The 19,750-nt window shown below is 32.5% G+C and overlaps 2 protein-coding genes across 2 annotated transcripts; one reads left to right on the forward strand and one right to left on the reverse strand.

Moving 5' to 3' along the window:
* The first annotated feature begins 8,301 nt into the window (after nt 1-8,301).
* EFE (ethylene-forming enzyme) lies at nt 8,302-10,222 on the forward strand. Its single transcript, XM_022293885.2, has 4 exons — nt 8,302-8,532; nt 8,616-8,842; nt 8,933-9,266; nt 9,735-10,222. Exons 1-4 carry the CDS (start codon nt 8,431-8,433, stop codon nt 10,029-10,031), a joined length of 960 nt encoding a protein of 319 aa, XP_022149577.1. The 5' UTR covers nt 8,302-8,430; the 3' UTR covers nt 10,032-10,222.
* Nucleotides 10,223-13,039: 2,817 nt separating this feature from the next.
* PFA-DSP1 (Phosphotyrosine protein phosphatases superfamily protein) lies at nt 13,040-16,551 on the reverse strand. Its single transcript, XM_022294069.2, has 5 exons — nt 16,072-16,551; nt 15,856-15,949; nt 14,044-14,101; nt 13,915-13,958; nt 13,040-13,826 (listed from the first exon to the last, which is right to left on the reverse strand). Exons 1-5 carry the CDS (start codon nt 16,326-16,328, stop codon nt 13,641-13,643), a joined length of 639 nt encoding a protein of 212 aa, XP_022149761.2. The 5' UTR covers nt 16,329-16,551; the 3' UTR covers nt 13,040-13,640.
* Between the last annotated feature and the right edge of the window lie 3,199 nt (nt 16,552-19,750).

Here is a 19,750-nt window from a genome sequence, read left to right on the forward strand (position 1 = left end):
GTTTATGATCGTGTTGCTAATTAGTTGTCCGATGTTGCTATACGATGGCCAGAATAAAATCCAGTGATCGATCGCGTGGATTAACAGCACAATGTTACATTCCACATCGACATGTTAAGGTTTATGATAGCATTCTCTATTTATTAGATCGTGCTATGCAATAGGTATAATGTAGAGTGAATATCCACATAGCGAATGATATATTCTAACTCAGATATGTCATGTCAGCTCAATCATCTTTTTGTGAGATACCTAACAACATTGTTAGTTGGGTGACCATTTAAACTTATCCCAAAAACTCAAAGACTATCAAAAAGAGAAAGTTCAAAACAATTGGGATTTTTTTGGGAATTGGATGCAGTTACTAATTCATGATCTGGCATGTACAGAATGAAAACTTCACACGATTTTAAAATATAGACACCGACATCAAACTAATATATAAGGCATAAACTCAAAGACTAAAAGTGCACGAGTTTAAAGCATAGACACCAACATCAAAGGGATATATAAGGCAAAAACTAATCAACCAAAAGGACGTTCTTCTTTTCTCTTCTTTTTTTTTTCTATTAAGAAAGAAATTGTCGTGTAATTCATGGGCTAAACCGTGTTAATTTTTGGTTAAACATTTTAAAATTTTGAAATTGACCCTGCTAAAAAGAACTAAGGAACAAAAAGTGTATAAAAATCCATATACAAAAGGCAAAACATTGAAGTAATTCCATTCAAATTTTATTTTAATGTCATTAAATTTCATTTTATGGTAAATTAACCAAATAAGAGAGATAAAGTAAAAAATTAAGAACCTCTTTACAGTCTACATCAGGAATAAATTCAAATCTCTAATTTGATCACTTAAATCATACTTAATTCAGTGAAAACAACTAAATTGAAATCCAATACCAAGTCTTTTTTTTTCTTTTTAAAGGAATATTTGAGGTACAAAAATCCAAATGAGAAAAAGTAATACGATTAAAACAACTCCATTGAAAGTCTATTCCAATCTCATAAGACTATACATAAAAATAGAATAATAAATATCCTATACGTAACTTACAAAATAACTAACTTTTCCAATCAGAAAATCACATCCCATCTTTTGCACGTTGCTTGTCTAGTCCTTTGAACAATGCAAAAGGAATAAGAAAACATCCCACTCACACCCCTCAATTTTAAATTATTACGCCAAATTTAATTCTTTATTTTTTTTTGATACATATTAATCGGGCGAAATTCAATTGAAATAATTAAAAGATTTTTTTAATACTCAATTATAAATGTAAAGAAATAATAGTCAATCGGAGCATATAGCTCAGTTGGTTAAGACGCTGATCAAATTATTGTTTATGTATTTTTTTTTCCCATTTACAAAAGCTTCTACTGCAAACCAACCATCTTAGGTTAGAAAAATAAGGCGATTGTTTTTACATTCTTAAAAACAAGAAAAGCAAATTACTATTGGATGCTTAGGAGCTCTACTATTATTTATTAATTGAGAATAAAAAGTCATAGCAAGAAGCAATTATTACTTTTACTTACAAGTAAAAAAAAATAAAAAAAAAACTCATCAAACCAGCTAAGATTGAGGTTTATTTGAAATAATATGTCAAAATATAATCACAAAACAAATTAGGAATATGATTTATTTATAAAGAAACTACATTTTGCATTTAAAAAATATATACTTTAGTCAAGCATATCTTAAATAGTTCAATGCATTTTAAACCACATCTAGTAAGTTACGTGTCGAATTTTGAAACTACCATGAAAAAATATACGAAAAGGTACATTTAATTAACACTTTAATTAACAATTTTATGTATGGTAATGTTAATACACCATTTTTTCCTTTTAATTCAACAAAGATAAGTGTAGAACAATCGAACTTTCAACATTGCGATAAGTGTCTCATCTACTGTATTATTATTTTCGGATGGACAAATTATTTAACAGGAAGATCTATCTAGTTAAGCCAAGACTTCTAATACCCACTTGAATTGGATTTTATTTATAATATTTTACAATTAGGCAAAGACAAAACCAAGAAAAAGAAATAAAAGGGGTTACTTTAAAAAGGGAAGTAAACCAAAGGGGAATGTACCTGAGATGATATTGGGTTGTTCCTTTCAGTGGGATATTATATCAAACAGGTGGTGATCACTGCTCTGAACAAAAAAAAATGGCATTTTTAAGGCTTATCTTCTCTACAAAGTTGAATCCAATGGCTTCCAAAACAAAACCCAAAAGCAAACCAAAAAGCTAAGCATATATTCAATTAAAATCTTCCTCTCCCTCTCCCCCATGTTAGTTCCCTTCTTCGTACACTGCACATGCCCAAGCTTTGTGAACCAATACGTCCAAATCAAAACCCATAAAATAAAAATTTTAAAAAGGAAGAAGAAGAAGAAGAATACGACGTGATGATCCTAGAAAGTGACAGTGAAAGAAGCTGGTGGTTGGGTCCGACATTGTGGGGACTTCTCGGTGCCATGCGCACTGTATTGGAGCTGTCCAATCTCCATACTCATGCTCTCGTTCCATTCTCTGAATGTCGAGACGTTCACTGTGATCTCTTAAGGATTTCATATCGAAAAAGTTAACGGACCTGATAAGAATTTATAATATAATTGACTACTCCTCTAGTTGACAGTTAATTTATAATTGTATCAAAGCCTAAAAGCTCAAATACCATTATCCAAAAATGAAATCGGACTAAGATTGGTGAACTCAAAAGAAATACTTGTACTTGATAGAGTCCGTGAATCTTATAAAAACTACTTATTCAATGTAACTCTCATTAATAATCGTTTTTATATATTTGTACATCACCTTTTTTTTGTATCTAACTGTATAGAATTGTTGTTATTCCAATTCTTTGGAGTAATTTCGTGTTTGATGGAGTTGTAAGTTCAAAATAATGTTTCTAAATTCTGTTCGGAGTTCTAAGCTTTCTTTTTTGCAATTCCTTATTCTAATCATTGTAGATCTTGTTGCCTGGAATTTTGTTGTTTTTTGTTTTTCTATTTTTAACCGAGTGCGACAAGATTGGGTTTCTGTGGCTAATTTAATAACAAATCTCTTTTATTTGTATTTTATTTTATTTATTAACATGGATTTGTCTTGTGAATGTTCTGAATGTAGGGTTAGAAGAATCAAAATTCTCCATCTGGTTGGTTTTCTTTCTTTCTTTCTGTTTTTTTTTTTAATTGAAACAAGAGAAGGGTAACAAAAAAAGAAAAAAAAAACTTAATCTTTTTGTTTTCATACCCAATGAGTTCACCGGTGGACCAACTAAGACATTTATGAGTAGTTCCTCTCATCTCTATCACAATAAAAGGTAGAGCTAACTCAAGATTCTAATACTCTCTAAAAGGAAACTCATTTGATGAAGCAATCTTGGACTCTTTCGAGGGTATACGTTGTTATTGGCTGCACTTGGTATTCCCACACGCTAACAATGAGATGAAAAATAGCCTCATTCAATGGTTCTCGTGCAACCACAACGTCATGGCATCAAAAGAGTGATTGGAACCTATCCTAACTATCGATATAATTTGGAAACATTTCTTAAAAATTTAGAAACGAGAACAAAAATAGTTACGAGACGTTTATGTTTATCAAAATTGAAAACAAGATACAAGAAAAGAGAACAGAACGTTGTTAAAGGCATCCTAGATAACCTTCTCATTATTAAAATGTATACTTTGTTACTAACATTTCTTTTATTAATTATGATGGTTTGATGGTTATTATTTAGCATTTACTTTTTTGTTTGAAAATCTAAGTGTTAGATATAAAATTTTGCTTAAGAGTTTAGATGTTTTTTAGTTCATCAACTCGGATGAGTTGGTATTTATTTAGTGAGATATATTTGGTTTGATGGGTTTAAATGTATTCTTAAAAAGGGCGAGAAACAAAGTAAAATAATGTTTAAAGGTTCGCACCTTTCTTAAACTATAAAGTAACATTGTTAAACTACTTTATTTAATAATAAAGAGCCAAAAACAAAAATTATTAATTCAAACAAATCCAAATAAATTTGTTTTGTTTTTTGACTATTAAAACCAAACGAATATTAAATTGTACGATGAAAGGTAGGTTGAATAATGACCCGACTTATTTTTGATTAGTATTCAAAGTACATACCAAAATATATGGCAGGTAATAAAAGAAAGAAATAGTTATAAAATGAAAGAAAAAGGAAGGTTAGATTGAAGAGATCAAGAAAGACCAAATTCATCCAATTTTACAAGTTGGATAACATTGATTGACATGTTATGTTATCAATAGCCACCATAAAGCATTGAAAGTTATTGCCCTTCCACTATGTTTTTCTCAAAAACCACAAAAATAAAAATAATTATAAAAACAATTAGAAGAAGAAAATAAAAAGGAAATGGTCCATCAATGGAGGGGATGAAATGCCTAGCCATCTTTTGAAAAGTCTATTTTTATTAATTTTACTTTCAATACGTTTTCAAAAAAAAAAAAAAATTACTTTCAATACTTTATATAAATTTTAGGGTTAGTTCAGGTTGATTTTTATATTTTCAAAATATCTATTTTATTTTGTATAACTTACCACTTTTGTTCATTTTAGTTTAATTTGTATTTTCAAAATAGTTCATTTTAATCCTTGTTTCTTTTTTTAAATAAATGATGATTTTGGTCCATTCATTTTTTTTTCTCGTTTATTTAAATCAAAAATTAACCTGACATTTCACTCACTAAATATCTTTGTAGTCATTAATTTGTATAAAATAATTTATATTATGTATAAAAGTTGTGTTAAAATTTTATAAATAAATACCAAAATTATCACTTTAAAATTACAAAAACCAAAATCAAATGTTTAGAGAGTATGAGTGTGCATGAACCAAAATGAAAATTTAAAACTATAAGACTAAAATTTAAAAAAAAATCGAAAATATAAGAACCAAAATAGTATTTTAAACCTTTGACTACGTTTTTCAACTTCAAATTATAAATCTATTTAATCCCTATTGTAAACACCTCGAACAAAATACCGACCCACATAGTACTCATTAGTTTGTCTATCATACCATTTTGTTTTCTATTTCTAAAAGCAAAAATCTATTTTTAAACTTGATTTTCAATTAGATTCATTAATTTTTGTATAGTTCTAAACAAAGGTTTCTAAGCAATCTATAAAAATAGACTAGACAAAATCATAATATAAGCTCTTAATTATGATATGTTACTTCTCTATAAAACTCATTGACGAATAAATGATTTAAGGGATCATATAAAATTAAACTACTTGTAAGACTAAAATGATCGACTTAATTACGAGTAAAGTTATTTTTTTTCCTTAAATTATAAGGAGTAAAAATATATTTATTATTATTATTATTATTATATGAATCAATAAATATACTTATAATTAAATTTGTTAAATAAATTCAAAAAATTACGCATATGATGTATCCAAATCAATCTACATCTATCTACTGTCACACCTACTGTATTATATTGTTAGGGTGTCACTATTCATATTAATAGCTATTTTATTTTGAAATTAAAAAAATAAATAAAAAGTGATGCATTAAATTGGATTTTTTTTTTAATGATAAAATGCATTCAATTGTTCACGTGTGTCTGTGGCCCCCTATCATAAACCACGCTCGTCTCCACTCTCATAACAAATTCAATTTATCCCCACAATAATATATTTCATAAATCTAACTAACTGAAACATTTATGCACGCACTTTTATTCACATAGCCGACCTGAATATTGTCCAAATATTCAAGTTTAAATATATTTTCTTTTCGCCAAAATGACAAAAAAAAAAAATGATAATTTTGTTCTTTCATTTTCATAAAAAAAAAGGAATAACTTGCATCAGTATCTCAATTTCAATTCAAATAAGGGTTTGATTCACACCTCGACAAATATTTACCATCCGAAAAGAGAAAAAACGGAGTCTTTTGTCTAAAGAAATGCCTTGAGAAAGGGGAGATGGGCGGACCCAGGACGGTTCAAGGGGAACTTTCTTGTTGGAATGATGTTCTTTCGATCACAATTTTAACAAGATAATTCATTCACTAAATTTATTGAAATGTAGTCATAAATTTGTATTAAAAAAATTTATATTGTTTATAAAATTTATGTTAAAATTTTACGAATAGAGACCAAATTAGTCACTTTTAATAATAAGTACATTGTTGTTAATGCTAGAATTCTGCTTCCTGGAATTTCGTCGAATTCGCACCAATCTTCTAGAACAAAAGCATTGATGAGACCTGCAAAACAGAAGACCGGTGTAGCCTTTGCCACACAGACTCTGATGCCTAAGTTAGTATTGGAGTAGTCGGGTATAGAGAGTAGCTAGTAAAGGTCGAGTCCTAATCCCTTCAGGATCAGCTGAACCCTAATCCTCCTAGGGTTTACATTCGTCGAATCCTTACGCCAGGAGATCACAGAGTAGGCCTCACGTACCATTCAGGGTCGAGACCAAGTCGACTCGGACTGGACTTGCACGGGAGTCGGGATTCACTGGAGAGGTTATGCTCGGCGTCGACTTCGAGTTGGCCACGGCCGGCCCAGGTCGCTGGCCCCCAACCCACTTACCTCTTCGGGTCCGCTCTTTCTTCGGCTTTCTTTCCTCTTTTCGGTTTGCTTAATCTGATCTCTATTTTCTTCCTATAACAATCGTGAGAATACACAAATTAAAATGAAGGGAAGTACAAAACTAAAATAAACAAAATCTAAAAATATATGTACTAAAAATATTATTTAAACCAATATTCAACTACCAAAACTTTCACTTCTCAAAGATTCAAATCATCTGTTTATATATTTGTAATATGGTATTCTAAAACAAAATTTTTGACATAAAAATAGTTCATATTATCATCTTTTCTATGAGCCGTTTGAATCTCTACTATTTATTTATAATGTAATATTTATCAATACTTTCTAAATATTATTTATTATAAGGGAGCACCATTTTTTCAGGTGGAGAGAAAGAGTAATTAAAAAGAAAAAAAAATTGAGAAATGAGTGGCCTTACATAATTTCAGTACTTTTTTAGGGCTTTGATTTTTTGTTTTTTTTAGAGTCCAGATAAAGGGGTGGGGATTCAAGGGATTTAATCCTTTTAAAATGTTGCTTTGGCAGCCTTCCAAAATTTAATAAAGTTTAATCTTTTTGTCATAATTAGATGAATCTAAAAAATTAAATAAAGCCATGTGCATTTTTTTTTCCTGCAAAAGCAGCCACTCTGATCTCACAGTAGTATAAAATTATCAAGTTAACACAAAAAAAAAAAAAAATAATAAAAAAAGGGTGGCCTTTTTTAAATATTATTTGAAGATCTAATATTTCCAAATCCAGACCAATTGAAATTTAAAATAGAGGCCCCATTACTATACTTAACTATTTCACACGCTAAGGTTGACCATTTACAAACTTAATTAAGGAAGTTAAACAACTACTTCTATTTTTACTCTTTTTTTAATTAATTTATCTAATCACTTTTTTTAATTTATCCTAGATTGATTATTAACCACACATCCAACTAAAACTCAAATTATTATCACACCCCCAAATTTCACAAAAATTCTTGGATGCTCACTAATCAACACATATCTTTTGCATACCATCATTAAATTTTTGACTAGTAGTAGAGAAAAATGCAGAAAAAAGAATACTTTTTCTTTTATTTTTTAAAAAACTAAAAAGCTTTCAAATTTTTAATAATAGTCATCACAAAGATGGATACCGATTGATAAACACCTAAATATTACTCTTAGTTCCATACTAGCATCACCCGAAGCATTCATACAAATCAAAATACACAAACAAACATGTCATACTCAAACTCGAATCTCTACAGCCAAATATTTATTTAATTTTTAGCTCCAAATTAAAAACGTTCTCCAAAAAAAATTGGGTAGAATTTTGAAGAAAAGAAAAAAAAGGTGATTGCGGTGGCAAAGTCATTCTAAGTCGTTGAGGTGGACGGGGGAAGGGAGTGGGTAGCTTCGTTTCTCTCCAAACAAAATGTCCAATTTCTGAGGAATGCAACTAAACAAAAACAAAACCCATTCACTATTCTATTGGCTTCGCCCTCTGATTTTTCCCTTTTCTTTTAATTTTTGGGTCAAACTTTTGAGCCATCATGGTGGGTCCGCTCGCCCAATTCCAACTTTCCAAGCTTGTGGATATTGTTCAACCAGCCCAAATCCAAAGCCAAACCCCATTTCCATTTTCTCTCTTTCAAGAACAAGAACACTAATTTGGCTTTTATTTATGGTTAATTTCCCGATTTCTACTGCGGAGAAACTAAAATTCCTTGTGCAAGATCTGCTCCCCTATAAATACCCCACACCCACTTCCAACTCCTCTACCCCCAATAAGTTATACACTAAACAGAGAGAAAACAGAGATTAATTAGTTGTGGACATGGAGTTCCCTGTGATCAACTTGGAGAAGCTGAACGGCCATGAGAGGGCAGCCATCATGGAGAAAATCAAGGACGCCTGTGAAAACTGGGGTTTCTTTGAGGTAACTTTAAAATAATTTCAATTATTCAATTGATTCATGTTCATATAAGACGAAAAAACGAAATTTCCCATGGCGGATTTCAGCTTCTGAACCACGGGATTGCGCCGGAGTTTCTGGACACTGTGGAGAGGCTAACTAAGCAACACTACAAGAAATGTATGGAGAAGCGGTTCCAAGAGCTCGTGTCCAGCAAGGGCCTCGACGCGGTCCAGGCCGAGGTCGACGATATCGACTGGGAAAGCACATTCTTCCTCCGCCATCTCCCAGTCTCCAACATCGCCGACCTCCCCGAACTCGACGACGAGTACAGGTAAGCATAATCCGTGGACCACCTTAAAAGCTTGAGTTGATGGGTCATGTGTTTGAAATTTGTTGGACGTGTATTTGGTTTCCAACGCAGGAGGGTAATGAAGGAATTTGCGGGGAAATTGGAGAAACTTGCGGAAGAGTTGTTGGAGTTGCTGTGTGAGAATCTTGGGCTGGAGAAAGGGTACCTCAAAAATGTGTTCTATGGGTCGAAGGGCCCCACCTTCGGCACCAAGGTCAGCAACTACCCGCCGTGCCCGAAGCCGGATCTGATCAAGGGACTCCGAGCCCACACCGACGCTGGTGGCATCATCCTTCTCTTCCAAGACCACAAGGTCAGCGGCCTCCAGCTGCTTAAGGACGGCCACTGGGTCGACGTTCCCCCGCTCCGCCACTCCATCGTCGTCAACATCGGCGACCAGCTCGAGGTAACCACCATCTACGGCTCATTCTTTGTAACAATCGAAATGTTGTACTAACGTTAACATGAATTTATTGGTCACCACACATCTTTATGGTTGTCATTATTTGACAGGTTTTTTACTTTTTTGAATAAACATTAAATGTCAAAAATTAAAAATCTCTTTGTCTATATATCTCTTCTAATTGTTAAAATTGTAATCGTGTTCAGCAAAAGATATATGCTATCGAAAAGTATGTTACTATAATGGACAAGAGGAGATTTTGCTAACCACAAATAAAAATCTGCTCTAATGTTACCAATGAATCCAAAAAGTTTAAATTGATGGGTTATGATAAATTTAATCGTGAGTCAGTAGTGACCGGTGGCGAAAATTCCTACTACCCAGTCAGTAGGGAAGTATCATTCTAGAGTATGTGGTCGAATTACAATTTCCTCTTTGGTTCATAGTAATTATAATCGTGGGATTTTGCAGGTGATAACGAACGGGAAGTACAAGAGCGTGGAGCACAGAGTGATAGCACAGGCAGATGGGGAAGGGAGGATGTCATTGGCATCATTCTACAACCCAGGGAGCGATGCAGTGATATACCCAGCCCCAACTCTGGTGGAGAAGGAGGCAGAAGAGAAAAATCAGGTCTACCCAAAATTTGTGTTTGAAGACTACATGAAGCTTTATACAGCTGTGAAGTTCCAGGCCAAGGAGCCAAGGTTTGAAGCCATGAAAGCTGTGGAAGCTAATGTCAAACTGGGTCCAATTGCAACTGTTTAATTATATTATTCCACCTCCCCAAACTAATTGCTTCATCAAGTGGGAAATATGACCAAAAACTCAACAACAAGATGATGATGGGTTTTCTTCTCAAAGGCCAAAACAAGCTTCCACAACATTTGATTTTGTGTGTGTGTCATTTTATTATTTGTCCAACTTAACCCAATGGAATAAATATATATCTCTCTCTATATATATGTGTTAAAAAGTGTACTTTCCTACTTTATTTTAGTGTATGAATATTGTGGTTTGAAATGAAATGAAATGGAATGGATTGATTTAGTATATAAAAATCTCAATATCAGTGCAGTGCATTCACTATTAAGTATTAAATTGAGGCACATGACATGATAGAATTGGATTTAAAAAAAAAAAAAGAGAGAGAGAAAATTATAAGGTGTGTGTAGAAGAGGGAGTTCTGAGTTTGGACAATGAGAATCTTTGGTTATTATTGCAAAATTTGGCTTAATGGGTCGTGTGCCTACAGACAGCATATGCTGTTTAGTGGGATCAACATATGCTCCCACGTAACCTGACGAGGAAACTACAACTACTTTAAAACAATTCTTTCTTTTTATTTTCTTTCCTCTGATTAATTTTATGTGTTTATTTGTTAATGAAAGGTTTTTTTTCAAACTGGGGCTTGAGGAAGTATGTAGAAAATGAAATTGTCCAACAAGTGGTAAATATTTTGATTAACAAAGTAAAAGTTTCACACACACATATAGGTTAAATCATCAATCAACTCAAAAACTTCCACAAATTTAATCTTTTATAGATACTTTAATACTACTATTCTCTCTAGGATATATATTATAATATAGACTTGGTACAAACGAGGTAAACAATTTTAGGTCATTCTTATTGTCTACAATTTAATAAGATTTTCCTTATATTTGGCCAAAATTATGTATATATATTATGCTTAATTATAACTATCTTGATATTCATGTACGTGCTTGTCAAGACAACTAAGACCTATCCGAGAGTGCGACATGGACAAGTGTGGATTTCTACTGGGGCATAATGACAATATATTCTACCACTATAAACAAACAAATTTGGAAATCCACAAGTGTTCAACTCTCATATCAAGTGGGGAAACTGAAATAATTAATTAATTAATTAAAATAAAAGTTTAAAGTTCTCCTTTTAACCTTCTTTATCAATAAAATTAAAGAAAAAAATAGGACTTGCCTTAGTTCTCTTATTTTTTTAACAATATAATATAATGGGTGAACGTAGATATTAAAACTTGTAAAAAGGAGTTACTGATGTTTTAACTATGGTCGAATATAATTTCGTTTTTTGCTTTATAAATTATGGCTTTGATATAAAATTTCCATTAGTTTCACATAACTCTCCCCTCAACTAAAAAGGCTTGTAACTATGGAAACCAAAATCTTACCACCAAACGAGGATCAAATAATTGAGATATTAATTATTGAGTAATATTCAGATTCCTTTTTAATTCAATTTTAAAAAAAAATGAGTCAGTGTCTTATAAAATTTTTTAAAAATAAATAAATAACAGAGGACCATAAATTTGAATCCTGATCCTGCAGGGAGCGAAGTGCAAAACCCCAAAGCCTCCCCACTCCCCACCTCCAGGATCCGGAAGGTAGGCAAACCATGCATGCTTCAAAAAATTCTCTTTTTTCTATCCCTTGTACCAAGATAATATACAAAATGTAATTATTTACATTTATATTTCTCGTTTCCAAATTTTTGTAAAAGATTAATGAAATTTCTATATTACTCATAAATTGTATGTTAAATATGAAAACAAAAATCCAAATGGCATAATGATATTGAATATTTTAGTTTTAAAAGTGACAACTTAAAACATAGTTTCTTAGTTAACCCAGTGAGGAGTCAAACCCCTGCATCTACCTCTTATCTGAACGTTTTTGAAAAAACGAAATTAAATTAAAAACTATTTTAGTCTCTTAGCACAAATTCTTTAGTTGTTCAACTTTAGTCCATATACTTTTAATAAATCTTAAAATCAATCCCCACCTTTTATCTTTCGTTAATTTTCCTAAAAAAATTCGTCATTATCAAATTTCTTTATATTCTATTTAACTCTTATACTTTCAAATGTCCCAATTTAGTCCATAATACTTTTAATAAATCTTAAATCAATCTCTACCTTCTGTCTTTTGATTAATTTTCGTAAAAAAAAAAAGAAAACCGTCATTATCAAACTTCCCTCTAAAGATTTAGGAAATACATTCCCATGGTGTATTTTCATGACTGAATTTTTTTTATTTTATTTTATTTTATATATATATATATATTTTTTTTTTTTTTGCCATGTACTAACTTTGAAAGAAAGACTAATTTTAAGATTTATTATTACTATTTATTGCCAACCTTGTTTCTATTTTTTCAAAAAAAAAAAAGAATTATAAATAAATAAAAACATGCCATAAGAACCCTTCTTCCATTATTAAGCACTAGCCAGCCTCGCCGTGGAATAACTCACACCACATAACCTTGTTTAACCGAACATGCAAATGGCTGGAGAAGAACAGAGGACAAATAATCAGAAAACATTAATCATTGTATCTCGGCAAAGCCAGAAAAAACCACTCCATCAACACTACCAACTACGCAATCATTGCCCGTGATCATTAACAGCAGCAACTTCAAAAAAATGAAGACAGCCGAAATGGGATTATGGGAATGGAATTCCTAGTCATTCCTCTATATGTAAGCATCTAAATTAAGCCAAATAGAAATAAATAGCCCACCATCCACTTGATTTAACATGCCCCTCCAATCATTTGTGACTGAATTTCATTATCATAATAATAATTATTTCATATAAAGAAACACAGTTTCCAGTACACTGAATGAATCCGATAAGAGTTCCATAAGAAATCAAAGCGAGAATTATGAGTAAATACCTCAGATTGAGTGGTCGCCATTCTTTTCCCACTGAGCTTCGAGCCTTCGTCTTTGAAAGAACCAGAGATGTTCTTTAGCGATTAACTGAAAGATGCTGATCAGGTAATACAGTATTTCATTGGTTCAAATAAATAATCATTACACAAAGTGCATTACAGTTCTTTTACATGCAAATTATATTGATACACCATCCTCAATTTGATATCCAACTGGATACAGAAAAACGGGCCTGGCCTGTCTCTCTCATGCCTTGCCTTTTATAATAATTAAGGAAAGGAACGACTATGGAGGTGACAAAGAGAAGGATCTTGACTTATTTTTCACTAATATCCAAGCCTGGGTTGGTGCATCAACTTCAACCTTCAAATCAACCTCACCATGAATTGTGGGATAGCTGAATGCTTCTACTGCCCTAGTCTAGTGAATGCCACCCAATCCCAAAGGTATCTTAACAAATCAAACAGAGAATGATACAGAAAAAAAGAGCTTGGGGCAGGTATAAAGTATAATAATTTGAGGTGTACATATGTATTAGACATCCCTCATTACCCCTAAGGAAAAAAAAAGAGAGAAAAATTTCTAAATTACTAAGAAGAATTGCGGGAGTTGTCTGACTTTTCCATTTTATTCCAGCACAAGATCTGGCATCTGTATTTGCCAAGGAACAAACAAAAAGCCTCTCAGTATAATCATTAGTCACCTCTTTGAGCATGAGAATGACATGGGCAGATGCTTCAAGCTAGAGATATCAAACAACTCCATAAACCTCTGGTCTGCAACTCTAGCTTTTGCAGCTGCAAATCTCTGGTACTCATCAAACACGGAAGTGAGGCACCACCTCTGCAATTTTCTTAGGCATCCTACAAGACAACCTGTTCGATGCTGAACAGAGAGAGTGGAACTTATGGATTAAGAGAGTAGTGAACTTGAATTTATGGGCTGGAAACATAGGGGGGAAAAGGGTGACTACCTTTCCTCTCTTGCAGTGTATGAGAACTGGATGATTCCTTGCGTCTGCATTGGGAAAATTTAACCTAATAAGAAACCTTAATTTTTACAGAGTAAATACTTCAGTCATTCAGTTTAATTTGATAAGTACCAAGGACGACTTTCAGTGCTTCACGAATCTTATCATCTGGGATGCTCACAAAAGGCTCCTGAATACACAAATAGCAATATTAATATAACAATAGCATTTTAACTCTAAAAACTATTTACGTTGTTCTTATTTAGGTTATGCAAGCTAGTACATTCAGAGTAATATCACTGATATTGTCAAGATCATTCAGAGTAATATCACTGGTATATTGTCATCGAACTCAGGACAAGAAAAATAATCGTAGCATCACAGTATCACCTAAAGAGACCAGAAAAGATCACCAGGCTGATGCCACGTTACCATAAATAAATCAAACATTCATAATGGAAGTCTGGGGCATAAACATTGACCATTTAAGAAAAATTGGAGCACTGTGGCACTGACAGCAATGGAAAAAAAAAAAAAAAAGGGATGTTCACGACAGCTTAGTGGAGTTATGGCTCTTAAAAGTTTCTGATGAAGTAAAGGTTCAAATTGACAATAAAGGAAAAATGATAACCAAAGCCTACAAATTTCCTAAACTTAAGATCACATGATACAGCTAGTAACACTAGTAGATGAAATCAGAAAACTCCTACTTTCTGAGAGAGTTACATTTCTGGTTCAAACACGTTCACATATTTACAATTTGAGGCCAAGAGTTGTCAATGATCACTTGCAAGTTAGAAATTCATGATCTAGCAGCTTGATGCTAAATTTAGAGCGAAGTTGCCATTTCAAAAGCTTAAATCTTCAAAAATAACCCATGGCATCATTGTAAAGCAATCAACATTTTCAAATTGCAAATATCGATCTCATCAAGTTGCACCAATGTTCTGATGATTAGATTACATGCTTGTATGAAGTTACATATAAATTTTCAAGATTCTGGCAGTTCACTAGACTAGTGAAAGGTGAAGAACTGAAAATTCCATTATTTCAAGCACAAAGCATTTCCCCAGATTGCATCACCACTTAAACAGACCAAGGCCAACTAAATTTTTCTTTTAATGAATTTCCACTTCTTATAAGTGATTTTAATTTTTAATGTAGTTAGATATTTTGTTTAATTATTTAAGTCTTTTAAATACTTGGTTGTCCCTCTATAGAAGTTTATCTCTTGTACTCAGAATTCTTCGAATCAATAAACTCCCTTGAATTAGAGTTTTTAAAGAATTCTCTCCTTCAATGTTTAGGCTACACCAGATTTCTAAGATTTTCTTGAAAATTTTGATCAATCTGATTCTAAATCAGTTCTTACAAAAGCATAATTCCAGCAATTACAACTTCTTGACTGATCAAGTTTTCACTTGTAGTACATACACTTTGTAACAACTTTGCAGTGCGAATTCCAAACATATTTATTAGCCAAATTTTCCACTGATTCACGCCAAAACTTATCCTTCAAACACATCCTTTTCATTACAGAAATTCCAGGACTAAAACATGATATCAAAATCATGTAGAAGTTTAAAACAAATATCAGTTCAAAGAGCCTCCAACGCCCAAGGCATCTAAACTTCTGCCCTCTTAGAAGCTTATAAACTCTTCAGTATCCAATGAGAAAACTCTAACTATTCAGACTTCACAATTGTAAAGGAAATTGATTTGAACGATAAACAACTCTATACTAAATTACGTATATGTGCTCACTGGTAACAGTCCATATAATTTAAAACACGTTCTATAATATAAAGGATTAACGTCTAAATTTGATGCAGTAATTTCCTGAATCCAATGTAGTAATTAATAGCGTTGAGATGCTAAGAAACACAATTTAACATATCCGTGACTCTAGCAATAAAGGAGACTCCAAAATGAACGAAAACGCACCTTATAGCTCTCAATTCCAAATTGAAACAATCTAATCTCGTTCGACTTGAGGAACTCCATGTTGTGCTCCGGATACGGCTCCGGACATAGACATCTGCATCCGTAAGTCGACGCAAATTGATCAACCCGTTCATCATACACAGATACAACAAGTAAAACAACGCGGCGAAAAAAATACTGAGATGAGTAATATACAAACAAACTTAAGATACATACATAATGGAGCGGAGGCCTAGGGTTTGGAGGAAGGAGAAGTTAGCAGAGTCAGGGAAGCCGGAGCGAAAAATGCCATTATCAACCATGGAAAAGTTGAGGGGTGGGATATAGAGGCCGTCGCCATCGCTCTCGCAGTCTTCGGAAGCTTCCATCACGACCACAGGTGAAACACTGCGATGGTGATCAATCTTATCAACCTCAATAGTCCTGCATATCTGTTCCGACTGTTGCTTCAGGTTCCATTCTTCGAATTTCATTACAGCTGAAGAGGAAGAGGAGGAAGAAGAGGAAGAAGAAGAAAAAATGGAATGGAAAGAACTAAGACTGCAGAAACCGCGGCTTTATAGGGAAGAGATAAAGAAGGAAGAAGAAGAAGAAGAAGGCTGTGGGATCAAGAGGGATATTTGATGTCTTCTGCTTTTCCAGCTTTTCTTTTTCTTTCTTTGAATTTTTTCCCTTTTTTCTTTTCTTCTAATTTCTTCCTTTCTTGACAGAGAAGAGAAATAGCCTAGCGTGTGACCTGTGAGTAGAAGGTTGGACCGTGATAAAAATAATTAATTAATTAGTTAATGTTAAATTTTAAAAATACCTGTTATAGCGTAAAAAAAAATATGTAATTTCCGCTCCGAAAAATAAATAATATAAATATGTATTCTAAAATATAGTAAAAAAATTACAATTTTATTAAAATTTTACAAAAATAACGTAATTCAAATAACTCAAACTCAATTATGTAAAATACATCTAGAACAATCTAAGATGTACACTTTCAAAACGAACCTAATAAATTTATGCTTCATAGTACCAAGTTTAGAAAATTCAATTAAATCTTTTCTAAAAAAAATCAATTAAATCCATGACCCCATTTAAATGGACTAATGAAATGATGAAACGAAATTAAGAAAAGTTGTCTAGCAAATTTAAAACATATATATATTTATGGGATTGAAAACGTCTTATAAACCGTTGATTATCAATTTAGTATTAAATTAGCTTGTCAGTAAAGTAAAGGTTTTTGCTAAACTTTCACATACTTATTTTTACTTGGGTAAAACTTTAGAATGTTTATTTTTAGTATCTCAACTTTTAGATGTTTTATTTTCAAGTAGTTAAGAAAATGTTTTATTTCAATTCACGAACTTTTCTTATATTAAAAAACTTTTATATTTAACTTTTCTTTAATAATTTTTAAAATATTATATTTAACAAAAACTCCTAAAAAGTTATCTTCATATCGATTAAGTAAATGAAGAGTACGTGTCCATGCTCTTTTTCTATTATTTTAGAAAATTAATGGTAAAAACTAAAATAATTTTATATGCAAAATATCACAGACTAAAAAAACTAAAATAAAATCTACATTGAGATTATGGATGAAAATAATATTTAAATTTAAAATTTTCAAATGTTTATTATTATTATTATTATTATTATTTCAAACTAATTTTTAAATGGACTAGTTACAAATGATAGTTCTTTTTTTTATACATAACTATAAGTTTGAGCGTCACTAAACTTTTTTAAATGCACAATAAGTTCTTGTACTTTTAATATTTTATCTAATAGATCTGTATACTATAAATACTATCTAAAAAGTCTTTCAACTTTTAACTTTGTAAATAATAAATCTCAAAAATTTGAAAAGTGCATACTACATTAAAAATTTATTAGAGACAAATTAAAAATTTTATAGATCTATTTTTCTTAATTCAATAATTATGAAAGCAGAGAAACCAAATAAAATAGTAACAAAAATTATTACATAGTTTAAAAATGTTAAAAATGTTAATAGTTGTATTATATGTTTCTTCAAATTGAGGGACCAAAACTTAAAATTTATGGTTTAGTAATTTGAATAAAGAGAAGGAAGGTCAAAGGGCGAAGCGTGGCAGTGGGGAGTGGGGCTGGAAGTGGGAACCTTCAGAGGAATATGCTAAAAAACTGAGAGATCGCGAGGCCCAGCCGCCACGTACGATTTCTTTCTCAGCGCTCCGGCCACGCCAAAGAGCTCTGTGCCTGTCTGTACCCACCCAAGAACCCATCCACGCGGTCAAAAAGCTGCCCTTGTGAGATTCCCATTCCATCACCATTCAATTCCACCTTTTTCTATTCTTATATATATTAATATAAGATTCCAACTTCTTCAATTTTTATTTGATTAATTGAATTATATTTAAGTTAGTCGAATGTTTTATTATAAGGAGTTACGTTCCTATCCAAAAATATTTTATAGTTTTTGTTTATGCAAGGATATGCACAACAGTGTATTTCAGGTTGCAGCTCGAACTCGACCTCCGGACCGATCTGAATACTTGGGCGGACCTGCACAAAAAGGTGAGCACTCCGACAATCAAGTCAGTATAGGTCGGATTCCCAGTTTAGTTCGAGGTCAGAAATCATCGTACCTGATCGTGGAGTGAAATCCTCTACTTATGGGTGGTAGTCCCGCTAATCTCGCGACGGTTACACCCGGTAATCTCGGGACCGTCGGTTACACCCGCTAATCTCGGGACCGTCGGTTACACCCGCTAATCTCGGGACCGACGGTTACACCCGATAATCACGCCGCTGACAGTAGCTCACATCGGCCCTCATACTTAGCATCTGTCAACGCTAGTGGTGGTGATCTCGGCGGTCCGAGCTGGGGCATGACTCATGGGTCATCCTGGAGCACCAATGGCTGTCCTCCACGTGTCCGGGGTATTCTTTCCCCCAAACAGTCTTTACAGAGGAGGATTACAATTCAAATATTAATATCTAAACTTATTTAGAGTGCCTAATATCTTTGTTAAGAATTTGTTCTACTTTTTATATTTATAATGGATTCTTGTATTGTTATTCTATTTGAATGATCAAGGAATATTACGAATTAGTTTAACTGCGAGATACTTTTTTTTTCGACGACTATCGCATGACAGACATCAACTTTAAATAATAAAATTGTGAAACTTTAGCTATTGTGTATGAATAAATTTTGTTTATTTATTGGGTGCGATAGCTTATGGCCAATTTAATTTTTCAATCAGCACTAAGTTAAGCCACCGCACGCACTTTTTCCCAACTATGCCTAACTCGAGAAACCCTTTACCTCCACCTTTCTATGTGCTCACTCCACTCATTCCATCTATCACAATATGGAGTTATTCTCACCTCTATATGATCAATGATAAGATATTATTTAGTCTTACCTTATTGTCTCTAAATACCTAGTTTGAGATGATTCTTTGAGGGTAACACATTTTTTACATATATCTACCAATCATCCATTTGATTTGATCGTGAAAAACCATTTCGACGATTACCACACCGAGATACAAAAACAAGAAAATAATAATACCCGTTTTTGTAGTATAACGAGTGAAGGTGGGGGGATTTTAACTTATGTGTTAGTAGACATATGTCAATTATCGATAAATTAAATTTGTGTAGGCAACAATACCCGTTTTAAATATGCTATAAAAGAAAAGACGTAGACATAGATTTGGCGTCGGTTGGGCAACTGGACGGCAGAGGCAATACATTAGTTAAATATGAAAAACTAAAAAGGCAGGCGTTCGTCATTGCTGGCGCTAAACTGAATTAGTGCGTTTGTTAACCCAGAGAGTTGCATTGAAAAGCATGCCTAATCTATTTAATAAACATTTAATCTCTCCACTTCAAGCAAAGTCACAAACAAGTT

Source organism: Momordica charantia, assembly GCF_013281855.1.
Source record: "Momordica charantia cultivar OHB3-1 chromosome 2 unlocalized genomic scaffold, Mcharantia_2.0 BLBB01000002.1, whole genome shotgun sequence".
NCBI classification, from domain to species: Eukaryota; Viridiplantae; Streptophyta; class Magnoliopsida; order Cucurbitales; family Cucurbitaceae; genus Momordica; species Momordica charantia.